Below are 16,616 nucleotides of genomic sequence, written 5' to 3'. Positions count from 1 at the left end.
TATTTAGGGGTTGCCAACCTTCCCCCTGCCCTCTACAAAAAAAAAAAAACCAGCTCCCCCACACCCAGTTTCATAAAGCTAGCACTAAAATACTCCCAACTGGGCTATAAAGAGGCATTTATAGCTCCTGACAGTGGGTTGAGATAATAGTGAGTTAACAACTTAACTGCTGCTGTTTGGCTGAAAGCAATTTTCTGCAATATTGGATTCAGAGGACAGCAGCACATCTGGAAAAACGAACAGGAAAGAAAAGTGACAGCGGTGGGGTGAGGGTGGGGGGGGCTGATGCACAGCCTGCATGGTTTTGGAGCAGAGTGATGCGCACGTTTCCAGAAAAGTTTCCAATTAGCTGTCCCTAAATCTGAAATGGCAGTGCTTCAGGCTGTCAGAAAAAAAATCCTTAAGACAAGGTTTTAAAGAGATGGATTTTCTTTAGAGAGGCACATCTTCTTTAGCTTTCACTTTCAATTACCTGGATGGCTCATGAACACATGTAAAAAGAATTGCTCATTCATATTAATGACCCATATATATAAGTTTACTCCTTTCGTTCCCCAACAGCACATCCTGCCACTGCTTCAGGAAACAGCTAATAGCTTTGGTTAACTGCAAAGCCCCATTTAGTCAAATACCCATGCTGACTGATACAGCAGGCTAGCGGCTACCAGGTTTTCCCTTCCTGGAGGATGAGATCTTTCTTCTTGCCTTTACCAAACTATATTTAGTCCAGAATTATGGAGCATTTTTTTCTGCTACACTTACTCTAAAGAACCCTCAAGCAATTCTGAATTCTAATGGTGCAATCAAAATTTTAGAAAAAAGAAATAAAACATCAGACCACGCTCTTTCCTCTCAGCTCTCTCCTTCCACCACCTGCCATAATTTTCACAAGCACTGTTTTTTCACCAGCAAGGTACATTTCCACATTTTGTTGCCGGCTCTGGCTTAGGTTCTCAGCAACACTATTTATACACTGACATTTTTCAAAGAAAGAGCTGCATGCTCTACATAGCTAATGGAAAAGGTGGCACAACCACAGAAAAGAATTTAATATTATTCATGGAATACTGAAAGAGAAAATGGAACAGTGGATCACATTCATTCCAGCAAATACTATTATTTTCAACTCATTTAAATGCAAGTCAAACTTATTGAGCATATCATCCTAGAAAGCAACGAACATTTATCTTCTTGCTATAATCAGAGCAAACAAAAGCTGGTTAGGGAGTCAGTCAGAGGTTGGTGTTCACATTTTGCAGGCCATTAGCACAGCTGCCTCTGATAAAACCTATGGATACGGCAGAGGAGGGGCAATTCTAGCTTTATGTTTTATTTAATTGGACCAATGATTAATTGCATGCATTTCCATCTGTACAGAGGGTCTTATCGTTGCTGTCTTTTCATCTGGATCTGCCATAAACAAGTCAATGCTATTCCAAAGTCTGTGTTTCCAGTACTGTATACCCTAAACTTACACCATTCTTCCCATTTCTCTACCTACCAATGTCTTTTGTGATAACTGAAGATGTAATTACAATACATGGAACAATAAATCAACGTGCTATTGTGTTCCTCTGATACCCATTCCAATTTCCAGTTAAACAATCCAGAGACAATCTATTTTGCCCCACTCTATATATTTTCACACATGAAAATGATGATTACACATACTTCTTACGGCTTTTTAATGTACCCCACCGAGGTGATAACAGGCAGGAATATTTTTATAGCATTGGGCAGCAGCATTGTATCCCAGCTCTGCTATGATTTAGTGGGTGTATCATTTGACCTTTCTATAATTTTATTTTCTTGTTCAAGAAATTGAGAACAATCAATTTCTTTTACATGGAGGCAGAAAAGTTAGTGATTTCATTCTTTCTTTCTTGCCTCTTTTTTTCCCTTAACAATTCTATTTAATTTTTTGAATAATACCCACTGATACTGCTACACTGAGATTCTGGAAATCAGCCAAGGTAATGAAATGCAATGTATATATGACCTTTCTCTTTAAAGAATAAAAATAATCTTCAAGTGTTAGCCAGTGCAATACTGTCCAAGCTCTCATCCACTGCTTATGTTCAACAAGAATGGCTGCTAATTTGGTTGTCATGACAACCACATCTCTACTTTCATATTTTCTTCCTCAAACCCTATCTGTTTATAAACCTCCAAATTGTTTCATGTTCCTATGTTAACCTCAAACAGAAATAAAAATCTCAGGCCAGGAAAAAAACCCAAAACAGAGAAGAGTAGCTGACTTATATCAGAAAATATTTTGAATTCTTACTCTATTATTTTATTAGTAATAAAAATATTATTATTTAAATTTTGTAAGTAACTTATACTCTAATTATTGTATAGGGCAACACAACCCTTCAGATGGCCATCAACAACTTAAAGCAAGAAAAAGATTAGCCCAGGCTTCTCTTGTAGTAGTATGTAATCTATTATGTAAAGTTGCCCACAATGGTTCAGAAGTGTGGTTCATCAAATCCAGTATCCTGTCTCCAGCATGAGTTAATAGCTGATGCTTCAAGGTACAACTGAACAAAACCTGGAATTTCTGTTCTTTAGGAAAAAAAAAATCTAATACCCATTGTCCTCTGAAAACTGGATCTGAAAAGGATACATTGTAAAATTAATTGCTGAACAGAAATTCCAGAAATAATGGATTTTAAAAAACAATGTATACAATATTTTTCATCAAATCAAAGTATTTACCCCATTTAAGGTAACTGAACGCAAGTCCTTCATTTCCCCCTCCCATTCAGTACTAAATTTCATTCCTGTAGGGTAGTACATTGCTTTGTGAAGGAGCAGTTAAAAGTCAAAGCTCCATTCCATACACCACCCTCCACCCCCCCCCCCCCCCCCCGTTTAAAACAAACAAACAAATATACAAACAAATTAAATAACAAACAAAACCTCCTTAGCTGTCTATCCCATTGCAGAAGTCACAGCCTGGAGGTGTGAACGGTGAATTCTTGTCACTGGGACTAGTAATATTTTTCAGATGTGAATGATTTTGAGAGGATAGCTTTTTCCTCTCATTGTTTTCTAAACTAAAGAGTTCTAATAGCTTGCTCCCTCTTCATGTTGAAACCTTTCTGTATCTCAAAATATTATGGTTTTTTCGTGTCCTTCAGTATTCTACCTGGGCAGAATAAGAAAATCCCACGTGGTGTTCAAGGAATGGCATAGCACTTGTACGTATACAATGGCACTGTGATATCTGCAGTTGTGGTTTCCATTGCTTTCCGTAGAAGAGGTTTACATCCTCCTTGCCTTTTTGATTGCCACTGTACACTGAGCAGATGTTTTCGTTCAGCAGTCCGCAATGGCTTCTTCTGCTAGAGTCATCATGATTCATTCAGGATACATCACCTCCATGAGAGTTAAAATTGCCCCACTATCACCTTGCAGTTGTCAACACTGAATTTTATCTATCAGGTTGTTTAAGAATTAGATATCTCTGTACATCTCCATGATATATAATAAAAACACATAGAACAAATACATTTGGAGTGTTGCTTTGCCATCCTATTGGTGTCAACATTCACCATTTGTTATTTCTAAAAAATTCTAACCTCTACACTCCCTCTCTCCATCGAAATACTTCATTTGAGAGCCTCAGAGCACTTTGTAAGGATTTTGTGAATGTTCAGCTGTGTTTATGAAATGAGACAAAGTAATGTTCCAAAGACAGAAAGATCCCCAAACTGGAAAAATTCCAAATATTAAAACACAAGGACATCTAAATCATGTCTGCTTAGATTTAACTGAGAAACTGCTTGAAGGCTACTGATATCTAACATAATTAAAATGCTGAAGTGTGAACCTCTCCGGAAACAAAGTGAGTTTGAACCAAAAGAGAATTTGTGAAGGGGAACATTATAAAAAGGAAACTGGAAAAAAATCAGGGACCGTAAAGGGTTTTCCTTAAAACTGGCATCTAGCGAGCAAAAAATATTATTATTTACACAGATGTGTTATTTCCCAGATGTCCTTTAACCACCATCTTATTTCCTTTGTCCAATTTTAATGACAGAGGAGCACCACTTACATATTGCTTTTTGCCTATAACATCAAGACTGTAAAGTGGTTTATTTGTCTCTCTTGTTTTTTCAATTGATTTACCTTCTACCAAGTCAAGGTGCCCTAAAGGGAACGCAAAAGGCTATTTTAAAAATAAATATTTCATTGGGTACTCAGACTATTATATAGCTGAGTGTGATGGAACATACTCATGTTTTGAACAACTTAATTCTACAACTTCTGTTTTTTAATAAATCTGATCTGATCTGATCCCACTTATCACCACTAAATATCAGTTCATTCTTATATACGTATAGTGACACCTCCACCTCTGGAATTGCTCAGGGCTGGGTATTTCCATGCTAATATCCGTGGTGGGAATGTGTTCAGAGAGTTTGTTCCCGGATGAGATTCTGGTTCCTTTGAGGTCAACAAACACTTGGTGTTTAACAGGGCCACAAAGTCAACTAACCCATTCCCAAACATGTGCTGGGGGATGACAGGGTAGGGCTTATCAGGCTGCAGAGCTGGGCTACTCCCTTTTATGTGAAGTAAATAGAAGACTCAGTGGTTCAGCACCTCTTGAAGTCATGCACTAGTATTTCAAACTGGACATTTTTTTAAAGTTGTTTTATCCACATGTTGTGGTTTAAGCCCAGCTGGCAACTAAGCAGCACACAGCTGCTCGCTCACTTCACCCCTGCCCCGCGGTGGGATGGGGGAGAGAATCAGAAAAGTAAAAGTGAGAAAGCTGGTGGGTTGAGATAAGAAAGGTTTAATAAATGAAATTAAATAAAATATTAATATTAACAATAACAATAATAATAAATTGTAATGAAAAGGAAAATAACAAAAAATAAAGAGAAATAAAAGCTAAGCGAGGCAAGTGATGCAAATGAAAACAATTGCTCACCACCCTCCAACTGATGCTCAGCCCAAGCTGCAGTCCCCCAGCCAGCTTTCCCCCTAGTTTATATACTGAGCATGACATCATATGGTCTGGAATATCCCTTTGGTCAGTTGGGGTCGGCTGTCCCGGCTGTGTCCCCTCCCAACTTCTTGTGCACCCCCAGCCTACTCGCTGGTGGGGTGGTGTGAGAGACAGAAAAGGCCTTGACTCCGTGTAAACACTGCTTAGCAGTAACAAAAAACACCCCTGTGTTATCACCACTGTTTTCAGCACAAATCCAAAACACAGCCCCATACTAGCTACTATGAAGAAAATTAACTCTATCCCAGCCAAAACCAGCACAACACAGGGCTGTGTCTTGAGACCAGCATAAGGTTTCCCATCAGAGATCAATTGGCCTGCCCTAGCGTTTTGCTGCCATGGATAGGTTTTCCACCCTGTGGAGCTAGGAACGGAAAAGAGTTGAGAGATGCCATGAACAGTGGTTAGTAATAGGTGTATTTTAAAAATTTACCCACGTTTCCCTGGCTTACTTATTTAGCAGTCAATAAGCAAATAAAAGAGTTGGAGGACTTGAATAGGAAACCAGAGAAAAGGTAAAACAGAAAAGATTAAAACCAAAATTATTTTTGGAGTAGCATTAAAATAAAAAAAAAGGTTGAAGAAGGAAGGTGCTCTAGGCTCTGACATACCCTCCTATAATCCAGCTTGGATGTAAGCAGTGATCTTCTCATACTAGCAGAGAAATAAATACAATCTGGAGTTGTGCCTCTGTGAAATTAAACACTGTCAAACATATGATATTAATGAGAGGAGCCACATATCTCTCGATGACAACCAGTATTTTCCACCCAAGCAACCAAATGAAGAATTTTAGACCTTGCTTTATTGAACAGTGATGAGATTATAGAAAATCTGGTAGTAAAAAATGCCTTTGGGTAGAATGCAGACTGTCCCAGTTTGCATTAATGGAAAGATAGATCAAAACAGATCTGTAAATGTGTTTCTATTATAGAAGTGAGAGTTTTGAAAACCTAAGGGAACCAATTACTTAAGTCAGACAGAGAACTTATGGACTTGATAATTGATGGGGATCAAAAATTACTGAAAACTGCCCAAGCAAGTCATGCAGAGAAGCAGTCCAATTCTAAAGGGATTAATTACAGCTTTGGCAGCCTGTAAGAATAACACAGAGTTTGCGATGAATGTAGAATATGACTACTCATTACAGGATGCAGGTGTTATATTAAAAATACAAGGTAACAACTGGAGAGCTGCACAGATCAAAATCAGCAAGTGTACCTAATCTATATTCAAGAAATCTTGAAAGAATTAACTGGGCAAATTAGATTAAAAAGGCGACAAAGTTGTACTAAGCTTTCTTTTTAAAGGAAAGATTAATTAATAAAGGGACACCATGAACATGGGTTTATCAAACGATAGTTTATGACTAACATGATACATTCAGCTAACTTATCCAAAGCGGGGCTGATGTGGTTTAATTTTTTTATGACTCTCACTGGCACACATAAGTGGGAACATACCATAGGTAACAGCTGGAAGACAACCATCAGCACAGTGGAGGTTCAGATCATCCCCCGGAGTATGCCTTACAGTTGCAGTAATAGAAATTAAGTAAAACAGCTGGAGATGAGAGGTTTTGGGTATTGTGATTCACATCAGTAATTTTTATAAGTTGGTGGCAGGGTTGGAAACAGGGTCATAATTTGAAAACTTCTTATAACTAGTAGCCCCCAGGACCTCTCTGCTCCTAAACGACTATGATCCATCAATGTAATGACACTGTGAAATAAAGATGACTACAGCTTTAGAATACATCATGAAAGCAGAAAGCCTCTAACATTTAATCTAAAAAAACCTGTTTTAAGTTTAACCACACGTGCTCAGAAATATATTTAAACAGAAAAAGTACAGAGAAGGGGATGATATTCAGAAAGGAGACCTTATTTTAAGCAGACTAAAGAAACTGGTTTGCCTAGCCCACAAGACAAACCTTTAGATATGATGCTTACTCTTTTCAGGTACATCAAGGACTTGGGAGTAAGAGGGAAAATTAACCAAAAAACCCAAACCGAGTTATTTAACTTAAGAACAAACACAGTGAGCTAGGTACAAATAAATACACAGTAGAAGTTACATTTGTGATCCAGAAGAGAAATGTGATTCTGTAACCGGCTTTTATTCAGCCTTGCTGTGGTGGGTTGACCCTGGCTAGACTCCAGGTGCCCACCAAAGCCGCTCTATCACTCCCCTCCTCAGCTGGACAGGGGAGAGAAAATACAACAAAAGGCTCGCGGGTCAAGACAGGGACAGGGAGATCCCTCAGCATTACTGTCACAGGCAAAACAGACTTGACTTGGGGAAATTAGTTTAATTTATTGCCAATCAAATCAGAGTAGGGTAATGAGAAATCAAACCCAATCTTAAAAACACCTTCCCCCCACCCCTCCCTTCTTCCCAGGCTCAACTTCACTCCCGATTTTCTCTACCTCTTCCCCCTGAGCGGCGCAGGGGGATGGGGAATGGGGGTTGTGGTCAGTTCATCACACGTTGTCTCTGCCGCTCCTTCCTCCTCACACTCTTCCCCTGCTCCAGCGTGGGGTCCCTCCCACGGGAGACAGTTCTCCATGAACTTCTCCAAGGTGGGTCCTTCCCACGGGCTGCAGTCCTTCAGGAACAGACTGCTCCAGTGTGGGTCCGCGGTGGGGTCTCAGGTCCTGCAAGTAAACCTGCTCCAGCGTGGGCTCCTCTCCACGGGGCCACAGGTCCTGCCAGGAGCCTGCTCCAGCATGGGTTTCCCACAGGATCACAGCCTCCTTTGGGCATCCCCCTGCTCCGGTGTAGGGCTCTGCGTGAGCTGCAGGTGGATATCTGCTCCACCGTGGACCCCCATGGACTGCAGGACACAGCCTGCCTCACCATGGTCTTCACCAGGGGCTGCCGGGGAACCTCTGCTCCGGCGCCTGGAGCACCTCGTCCCCTCCTTCTTCACTGACTGCAATTGTGCAGTTGTTTTTCCCGTTTCTTAACTATGTTATCCCCGAGGTGCTACCTGTTGGTAGCTGTTGGGCTCAGCCTTGGCCAGCGGCCAAGCGGCGGGTCCGTCTTGGAGCCGGCTGCATTGGCTCTATCAGACATGGGGAAGCTTCTAGCAGCTTCTCACAGAAGTCACCCCTGTAGCCCCCCCAGCTACCAAAACCTTGCAATGCAAACCCAATACACTTGCCTTGTGCAACAGACATTTGACTTGCTAATCTGCATCAGGAGGAAACCCTGAGACTTTTTAAGAGCTCCCAAAAAAAGGGCAGGTTTTTTTACAGTACCTAACTTCTTCCAGGAAATCCCAACGCCTGGACCAAGAAACCGTCACCTTTTCTGGATTCCCTAGCTGTCTCAGCATTCTGTTCCCTTATCACCTACGGTGCACACACATTGTTTGCTCTGAGACACATCAAGTCTCTGCTGCGAGGCATTACTCTGCAGACAGAAAATACACACATGAACAGTAAAAAACAAATTATACTGTATAATTACACCTCAGTCATAGTAATAAAGCAGTCTTATTATCTCAACCCATTATAGATTCAGATCTTTCCTCTGAATCTTGCTTTCTTATCACTTTTCTGCAGCCTTTGCTGGTCCTTTGATCAAAATCACCATGCTTCATTAAGCTTCCTTTTGGCTCTACTGAAGAAGCTGTAGCAACATAATTATTTTCTCTTGTCCCCAGCTCAGGCTCTTGAAACACTAGTCATCAGCACTTTAAAGGCACCCCTAAAAAAACCGAATCTGTAACGCCCAACAGCTATTCTGTTACAAACATTATTTTATTGCCTTTAGATACACTTCTGCTGATGGTATTTGATGACAAACTAGTATTAGTATAGATTTGAAGTACACCAACAGAATCTGAACTTCTAGGGAACAACCATTCAGAGTTCATGGATTGACAGATGTTGCAAGCCACATGAAACGTACCATGCTACAGCAGAACAGCGTATTTTAGGGGAAAAAAGTAAACCAGAAAACCTCACTGAAGGAAAGCTACTCAATACTTAACAGCATTATTTGCAAGGGTGACATAATCATTCAGGGTTATGCCAGTACTTTTCACACCCTGTGTCTTTAGCCAATGAGGTCATCACAGCAAAAGTGGATGCGAAAATGACTTTCCCCTCATGCTGTCAATAGGGTCACTAATTTAAACATCCGACTGTCATATTTAAGTTGGCAGAAGTATCCTGACAGCATTCATCACAGCTCCTAGATTACCTTTAATTACACAGGCCCCTGTGCTGACTACAGCTACAAAACAAAAGCTATCAATCCTTTCCAAACAGCTACAAATTTGCAGCAGAGTTTTGATAAGCTATAGAATATTATCAATACTTTTTCTGGTCAGAGTTGTAGTTATTGCTGCTGTACTTGTCTTCCAGGCTACCTCATCATCTGAGCCTGAAAGTTAATGAAATCTGCAGGGCAACACACATGTTCCTGCTGAGAGCAACAGTAATGCAGCACACTATGGAGACCTTGTAACAGCAGTCCTTTAGAATAGCTGAGTGTGGAAGCAAAGCCAAATGAAATGTACTCAACTGATCAACCCAAAATAGTGAAGATAGAAATTCTGCAGTGTGGATTACAGCGACAGTACACCCACTGTGGGGCTCATTATAATCTATGCCAGGTCATTATTCTGTGAGTAGTCTGAGGAGGGTTTGAGAAGACTGCATAGCCAAGTAAAGCAATTTAAACATCTATCCAGCTAGAAATGTTAAGCCCAACTTCAGTTTTGAAATGCAATTTTCCTAACCCTCTATTTTTACATGTAAAGACAATTAGTGTTTAATTTAAAGTCAACACACTGCAATTTGAAGACATTCTCAGTACACACCAGTTGTCAAAAGCACTTCAGGAGTTTCACAAAATACACAGCTCAAGAACTTCAGATTTAAGATTTTATTTAGACATATCCAGCATGGAATTGCAGCTATCCTTTTTCCATTGAAAGATGCTGTTTACAAGACTTCAAGTCTGCAAGAAAAAAAAAGAATTAACAAATTGAAGAACTCTGTTACCTTTGAATCTACGAAAGCTATAAAGATATGCTTTAACTAGAATTTGGATGAGCTTTGCTTCATCCACCACGTGCTTTTGTAGCAGGGGCCTTCACTTACATGAAATCACAGTTCAAAATGCTGAAGTTCAATACAAGTGTCCCCATCTTTTTTTTTTTGCTCCTTATCTAAGGAGTCAAACACATCAGACTGGCAAAGGAATTACACAGGTGACTTCCATTTGTTCCAATTACAAGATTCCAGTGAGAACTGTTATTTCCTTCCAAGAAATACCCAAGTCATTCAAGCTCCTCAGAAAGATTTATTGTTTCTCAGATTACAGAATTGACAGTACCAGGTATTTCCGAAGTGGAATCAGATTAAAATAAACTGAAGTTGCCTTTCAACTGGAAACGGCATGCTTGCACAGTCTGAACTATGTGTGAGGCTTGCTTTGTCTGTTAAGGTTCATCAGCAAGCATCAATTAAAATCACTTCTGCTGCTAATGACCTTATTTTAAGAGAACTTTATCCTGTAAATGGTTAGGAACATTGCATGTAGATGGTGTGATTGTTTTGACATGGCTGAACTGAAGTTCAAGAAATCTTGTTTTCCCTTGAGTTTTAACTGGCACATCAGAAAGCGTTTACAGCATCACGGTTTCTCATACTGTTTTGTTCACATCACACATGCCAGTTATTCCTACAGATTATGTGAAGTGTAGCTTTATATTTCCTCAAATAAGATAAACATGGTTTTGGTTATAGTTATTATCCAAACCAAATCAGTAGCCCTCTTCTGTGAGTTATCCCAGCTGCAGACTATCAAGAAGCTGCAGTCAGAGAGGTGTGGCCTTTGGGGAGTCAAAGTTCGTAAGTCAATAAGAGTGCAGCAGCCCTGTGAAGCAAACAAACCTATTCATTACTTGAGTTTAGATGCAACTGTAGACCTCAACTCTAAGCACCTGGACTACAAAAGGCTGAAAACTATAGTAATACCTTTAGCTGAGGTTCGGCTCTTTAAAGCTCAGTTTTAACCACAGATTCCATTATGCTATGAAATCTAAGAAAATCAGTTACCCAGTTACCACAATTACAGTCTGTCCTCTTCATTTCTTAAGCAGCTGGTGTCTGACTATAACAAAAGGGGCAACAAATCCACTTCCAAAGAATCCACACATTAATGCAAGTAACCGCCATTTATTGTCCACAGAAAATGGAAGGTTCTAGAAGAGAAACATGAATTTTAGTTTTGCAAGCAATACAGTAATTCCCCATCGACTTCAAAATGGCGAGAAGCTCAGAGCACTAACACATGGAGTCAAACTGACAAAACAGATATTCAATCCCAAAACAATTTCCCTTCCTCTTAAGAAAGGAAACATGGTAATTACAATAATAGCTTGGATGTGACCTCTGGAGGTCATTTTGCCCATTCTTCCCCTCTCCCCTCCAAATGAAAGCAAGGCCAGTTTGCTGTTGTCCAGTCAAGTACAAATGCCCCTGAAGGTACAGGCCCCACAGCCTCTCTAGGCAACTTGTTCTGATGTTTAATTACCTTCCTTGTGAAGATTTTCCTCATGTTCATTAGGTATGTAAAACTAGTTTTTAGATGTCGGACTTAAGAGAAAGTGTTAAGCACAAGGTACATCAGAAAGCGTTTACAGTATCGTTGTTTCCCCTCATATTGCAATGCTCATTATCTGTATCACTTAAGCAGAAGGTTGCAGGGAAGGGCACTGAAGCCATTCGCACCACAATTCGTTTTGCTGTGGCCATAACAGCAGTACCACAAGACCCCAAAGCCCACCCAACACCAGCTGGAGAACTGGCAACAAAGCAGTCATCCCTCTGCTCTTCACGACGGCATTCAGTTCACTAGCGCCTTAGAACCCGATTATGTGCAAAACCCTTCGCGGGGGCTTATCGAGTGAGGAGCTCACCTTGAGCATGCCCGAGACAGGACGGGCCTGCGCCTCACCCCGGCGCCTACGGCGAGCCAGCGCAGGCTCGCCCTGCGGCTTCAACGGCACCCTTACGGCCTCACTCACTCCCGATTTCCCCCGGTCCCTCACCCGGGAGCTGCGGCGGGACTCATCCCTGATCTAAGCCTACCGCAGACTGCCCGTGGGCCCGGCGGGAGCCGCCAACGCAATGCCCTTCAGGGACACGTTACTCCCCCTCCCACTTCTCCCCGCAAAACCATTATCGTGCCCCGCGGCGAGCCGTTACTCTCCCTCCCCGTCCACCCCGCAGGGCGGGCCCCCCGCCCTGCGCCATCCCCCCGCCGAGCCCGGCCGCAGGCCCCTTCCTGCGACCTTCAGGCCACACCGCAGCGGGCCGGGACCTCCTTCCCACTTTACCTTTCCAGGGCCGTCCTCATAGTGGCTCCTGCGGAGGGCGGAGGTGGTAAACCTGCGGACACCGGCAGCCAGCATAGTACCGACAGGGCAGCCCAGCGACCCTCTCCCCTGCACGACCTTCCCGCAGCACGGCCGGCGCCTTCTGGAAGCGGGAAGCGGAACCGGAAGGGGGGGGAACGGCTGCTGCCCCGGGGCATGCTGGGAGTTGTAGTGCCACGCCGCGAGATCACGTGACGCCTACCCGCGGCCGGCGGTTGGGCGCACTCTGCGCCCCAGAGGCGGGAACGTCCCGCCGGTCTCCACCCCCGCCCGCCATTTTGTTGGCGGCGCAGCGTTCCTGCGCCCGTGGTGCGGGCGGAGCGTGTCCCTTAGGTGCGGGCGGGGGAATGGCGGCGTGCTCTATAGAGGCAGTGGAAAAGTTCAGGCGTGAGAAAGGGAAGCGAAAGCCATTACGGGAGTCGGGGTGAAAAGCAAATAGCCACCCCAGTGTTACCTCAGGCGGATCTTGCGAATAGTACAGGTCACCTTGTAGAGATCCTGAATCTTCACTTCTTTGTAGGGTCGCAAAGTGGTGGAGGCGTTGTTACAGAACATCTCGAAACACCAGGTCACAAACAAGTGAAAAAGAATGGAAAGAATGTAAAGAAGATACTTAATAACAAATGCAGCTGGTATTTTGACATACTGAAGATAAATACTGTCTCCACTAACTAGCAGTAATGATTGATGCAGGGATGAATTTTAGAAAAATAGAAGAGAGTGCCAAAATAATGCCCTAAAGTTAACCTGCCTCATTACAATCTCATTATAATGTTGAAAACCACACTTCCCAGTTAGAAAAGCCCCCAACCCAAATAAGCCCCCTACTCTCTGAGCATGCGTGGTGAATTAAAAGAGAACTGTATCTTGAAGTAAGAGAAGTATTAACCAATAGTTAATTTAGGGGTAGGATCGGTAGGCATAACTAACTTCGTTAACTCTTTCAAATACCTGTCGTGATTTTAACTGGGTGTGCATGTTAGGAGGAGAAATCCCCCATGCACCCGGCACTGCAATAAACCAATGTCGGCTTTCGAAACTATCATTTGGTTTGGAGAGTTTTCTTCGTTACAATTTTCGGTAACAGTGTGAGTCGAAATCTGTGCTTAATCTCGACAGTGCTGCAGAGATAAAGGTCACCGGGCGTCCATTTAGCTGATGGCCAGTTTTAAAAACTGTAAGAGTCCAGTGAATACGGGCAAGACAAATGGTGAAAAGTTGTGTGGTACTGCCAACTTCCAGGGGTAGATTCTGTTGTAGTTTTCTTACAAAGTTGCACTTCAAAGAAACTGGCAATATGGAGAAAAAAACCAACCACACTACCCTTAATGTTTGGAAGAAGAATAATAAAAAACCCCACAAAGTTATTTCTGAAGTTAGGGTATCTATCAGTTTTCTTACATACAGTATTTAAATAAAAGCTCTGCATTTTATTTTTATTTGAGTAAAAGAGGAGTTTGATGCTGCCATCTCTATTGCAGGGAAACAATTTTTAAGTAGCCTTTCTTCATCATTATGTAGTATCTAAGGGAGGATTTTTACGCTCACCAACATAACACATTAATCAAGGCAGGTTGAAAGAACTGAATTTAAGCAGTGAGGCATAATTACATTAATTTTTATTCAGAAAATCTATTTTGGAAAATACAGTAATTAGGAACAGTAAGGAGTTACTATTATAGATTGTTTTGGAGGCAAAGTCTATTCAAACAGACAGAAAAGCAACATGAAACAAAGGTTTTTTTAATGTTTAAAGTGTATCAGATGAAAGTATTCCCATAAAGTGGAATTAAGTGCAAAGATTCATTTGATTTTCATGAATTTCTTTTATAAATTACAAAACAATATAATAGAAATTAATTTGTACAAGGTGCACTTATAAACACTTCAGAAAACAGTTATGGGAGTAACCAGTAGATTTGGACTGGAGTGCTTTCCTACACCTGACTTTTAATGTGAGTAAGTTAAACTGCCAGAAAAATGCAGCAATAACTTTTTATACTTCTGACTTCAGCACTTCCTGAAGCTGGAGGGCAATCTGAATTAGTTCAGGTACAATTTTCTGGGACATATCTCCGAGTTTCATGGATTAATGTAACTCTTAAATTGTTCTAGATTCAGAGTATAATTTAGCTCCATAATTCTAATTGAGTGCCTTGTAAAAACAGGAATTCTCAGCAACTTTTTTGACCCCAAATGCTTTTTTCTGTGCTGTTTTGTTGACTGTACAGGGACAAGCCAATTGGAATTCTGAGTCAGATAATCCACATCCACGTGTTTATTGATGTCTTCATCGGAACTTCAGGAGGTTTGTAGTGCTGGTGTTTTCATTATGGAAGCAAAATCAACACCCCCACATCGGGGTTATTTTTATTCATATATCTGCTTGTTCCAGTATTTTTATAAACTCTGCTAAAATGTCCTGTACGGATCACAGTTTCACAAACCTGTACTACTCCTTGAAAACTCTCAGAATAAATGGGTATTGTATTTGCCATGCAAGGAAATTTTAGGTGGGAGCTTAGCCTCACTGTTAGTAACTCAGCTATTTATCATAGCTTTCTCTTAGAGGTTTTATGTGAATGTCGTTTGGTCCTGCTTGTTTCTTAGCTCTTACTGTGTCCATAGGTACACCATAGCCTGTTCATACAGATCCTGTTCTGTTGCCCTCACAAAAAAAGACTGTGACATGCAACCAAACTAGGTTTCTTCCAGTGAATATCAGTGCTAAGAATCCATTTATGCATGTCTGCAAATGGCCATGTCGTTTCTGAGTGCTTCTTTATTCCTTAACCATTAATAAGTAATATAGAAGTCTAGGACACCGTTTGCCCCTGTTTGTAGATTTAGTTGCGATTCCTTTAAATAGTTGTTTTTCAGATTTTTTTTCCTCCGTCTAGTTACATTTTTAATTTTATGTGTCAGAATTTACAAATCTTTTTCTTCTTCATTTGCTAATTCTTAAGTGTATTGGAGGATGCTTTCCTGTTTCTGCTAAACTTCCCGTGCTGTTTAGGTAGCCAGGCCTCTTCTTTTTCCCTCTTTCTCAAGCCTTCCCTAATTGGAATTAATAGCGCAATAGTGCTCTGCTTCTTGTATGGTAGTCTGCTTTATCATCTTTTTAACAAGTGTTCTCATTTTAATGTAGCTGTTCTCTTCCAGTAGTGGATTTTATGGTGTTTGTTGCTGCTGAAGAGATGCTAAATAGAGGTATAAAGATCCATGTTACACAGTGGCACTTCAGTGGTGAGATTTAGTACCAGATGAAGATCTTTCATGTTATTCGGGACCAAGTAAACGGTTCATTTTCTTCTTGTGGTCTCGTAGCCAGCTGATTCACAAAGCAATCAGTGATATGGTTTAAAAATTTCTTCTCTGCTTAACTTCATGAGGTAATTTTTGCTCAGTCTACTCAGGGATCATTTCAATCACGCAGTGGAATTGCAGTTCTTGTCCTAGTGCTATTGTAAATTTTTTTAGCATACCACAGCTGGTGTTGCCCTCCTGGTGGGGAGAGTGGTGTCACAGTAGTATATTGCTGCTACTGGGCTTGGACCTGCCACCCGTACAGATTTTGTGTTACGCAATAAGACTGTTAATTACAAGGACAGATACTAAGCAGCATATAGTAGAAGATATTACCCCAGCAGTATCAGAGTTTACTCACTGTCTTTCCTATATATATTGAATCCTGCTACTACAGTGTTTTGTTGATTGACTTAATTCTGGTAAGTTTCTGATAGGCTGATGTGTCATTGTTTCCTTTTCAGGGCTATACTGCATATTTCCAAACAGATTAATATTAGGAGGGACACAAGCAGTATATTCAGTATCTTGACTTCCAGAAATCTTCTAGATTGACTCCTGCAGTGATATAGTTACAGGCTTTCATTAGCAGTAGTAGTTTACTCCTTGAACTGACGCTTTGCAGATGTTTTCTGTGTAGACAGAAATAGAGATCACAGGATCACCTAATCACAGAATCATTAAGGTTGGAAAAGACCTGTAGGATCATCAAATCCAACCATCAACCCAACACCACCATTCCCACTAAACCATGTCCCACAATACCACATCCACACGTTCTTTGAACACCTCCAGTGAGGGTGACTCCACCACCTCCCTGGGCAGTCTATTGCAATGCTTCACCACTCTCTCAGTAAAGACATTTTTCCTAATATCCAGCCTGAA

The 16,616-nt window shown here is 41.3% G+C and overlaps 1 protein-coding gene and 2 non-coding genes across 4 annotated transcripts; all 3 read right to left on the bottom strand.

Moving 5' to 3' along the window:
• Positions 1–9,910: 9,910 nt before the first annotated feature.
• Positions 9,911–12,551, bottom strand: LOC104254253 (cytochrome c oxidase subunit 7C, mitochondrial). Of its 2 annotated transcripts, none has more exons than XM_059833774.1 (3): positions 12,387–12,551; positions 11,104–11,249; positions 9,911–10,000 (listed from the first exon to the last, which is right to left on the bottom strand). In XM_059833774.1, the coding sequence occupies exons 1-2, from the start codon at positions 12,459–12,461 to the stop codon at positions 11,133–11,135; spliced, it is 192 nt and encodes a 63-aa protein (XP_059689757.1). In that variant the 5' UTR covers positions 12,462–12,551; the 3' UTR covers positions 9,911–10,000; positions 11,104–11,132. The 2 variants fall into 2 exon arrangements, with proteins under 2 accessions (XP_059689757.1, XP_059689758.1); XM_059833775.1 differs by having other exon boundaries at positions 11,112–11,249.
• On the bottom strand, positions 10,656–10,717 carry LOC132320804 (small nucleolar RNA Z39). Its single transcript, XR_009484602.1, has one exon. It is a non-coding gene; the product is annotated as a small nucleolar RNA Z39 (small nucleolar RNA).
• Positions 11,670–11,732, bottom strand: LOC132320805 (small nucleolar RNA Z39). Its single transcript, XR_009484603.1, has one exon. It is a non-coding gene; the product is annotated as a small nucleolar RNA Z39 (small nucleolar RNA).
• Positions 12,552–16,616: the final 4,065 nt, after the last annotated feature.

Source organism: Gavia stellata, chromosome Z (assembly GCF_030936135.1).
Source record: "Gavia stellata isolate bGavSte3 chromosome Z, bGavSte3.hap2, whole genome shotgun sequence".
NCBI classification, from domain to species: Eukaryota; Metazoa; Chordata; class Aves; order Gaviiformes; family Gaviidae; genus Gavia; species Gavia stellata.
This window is presented reverse-complemented; position numbering and strand designations above follow the sequence as displayed.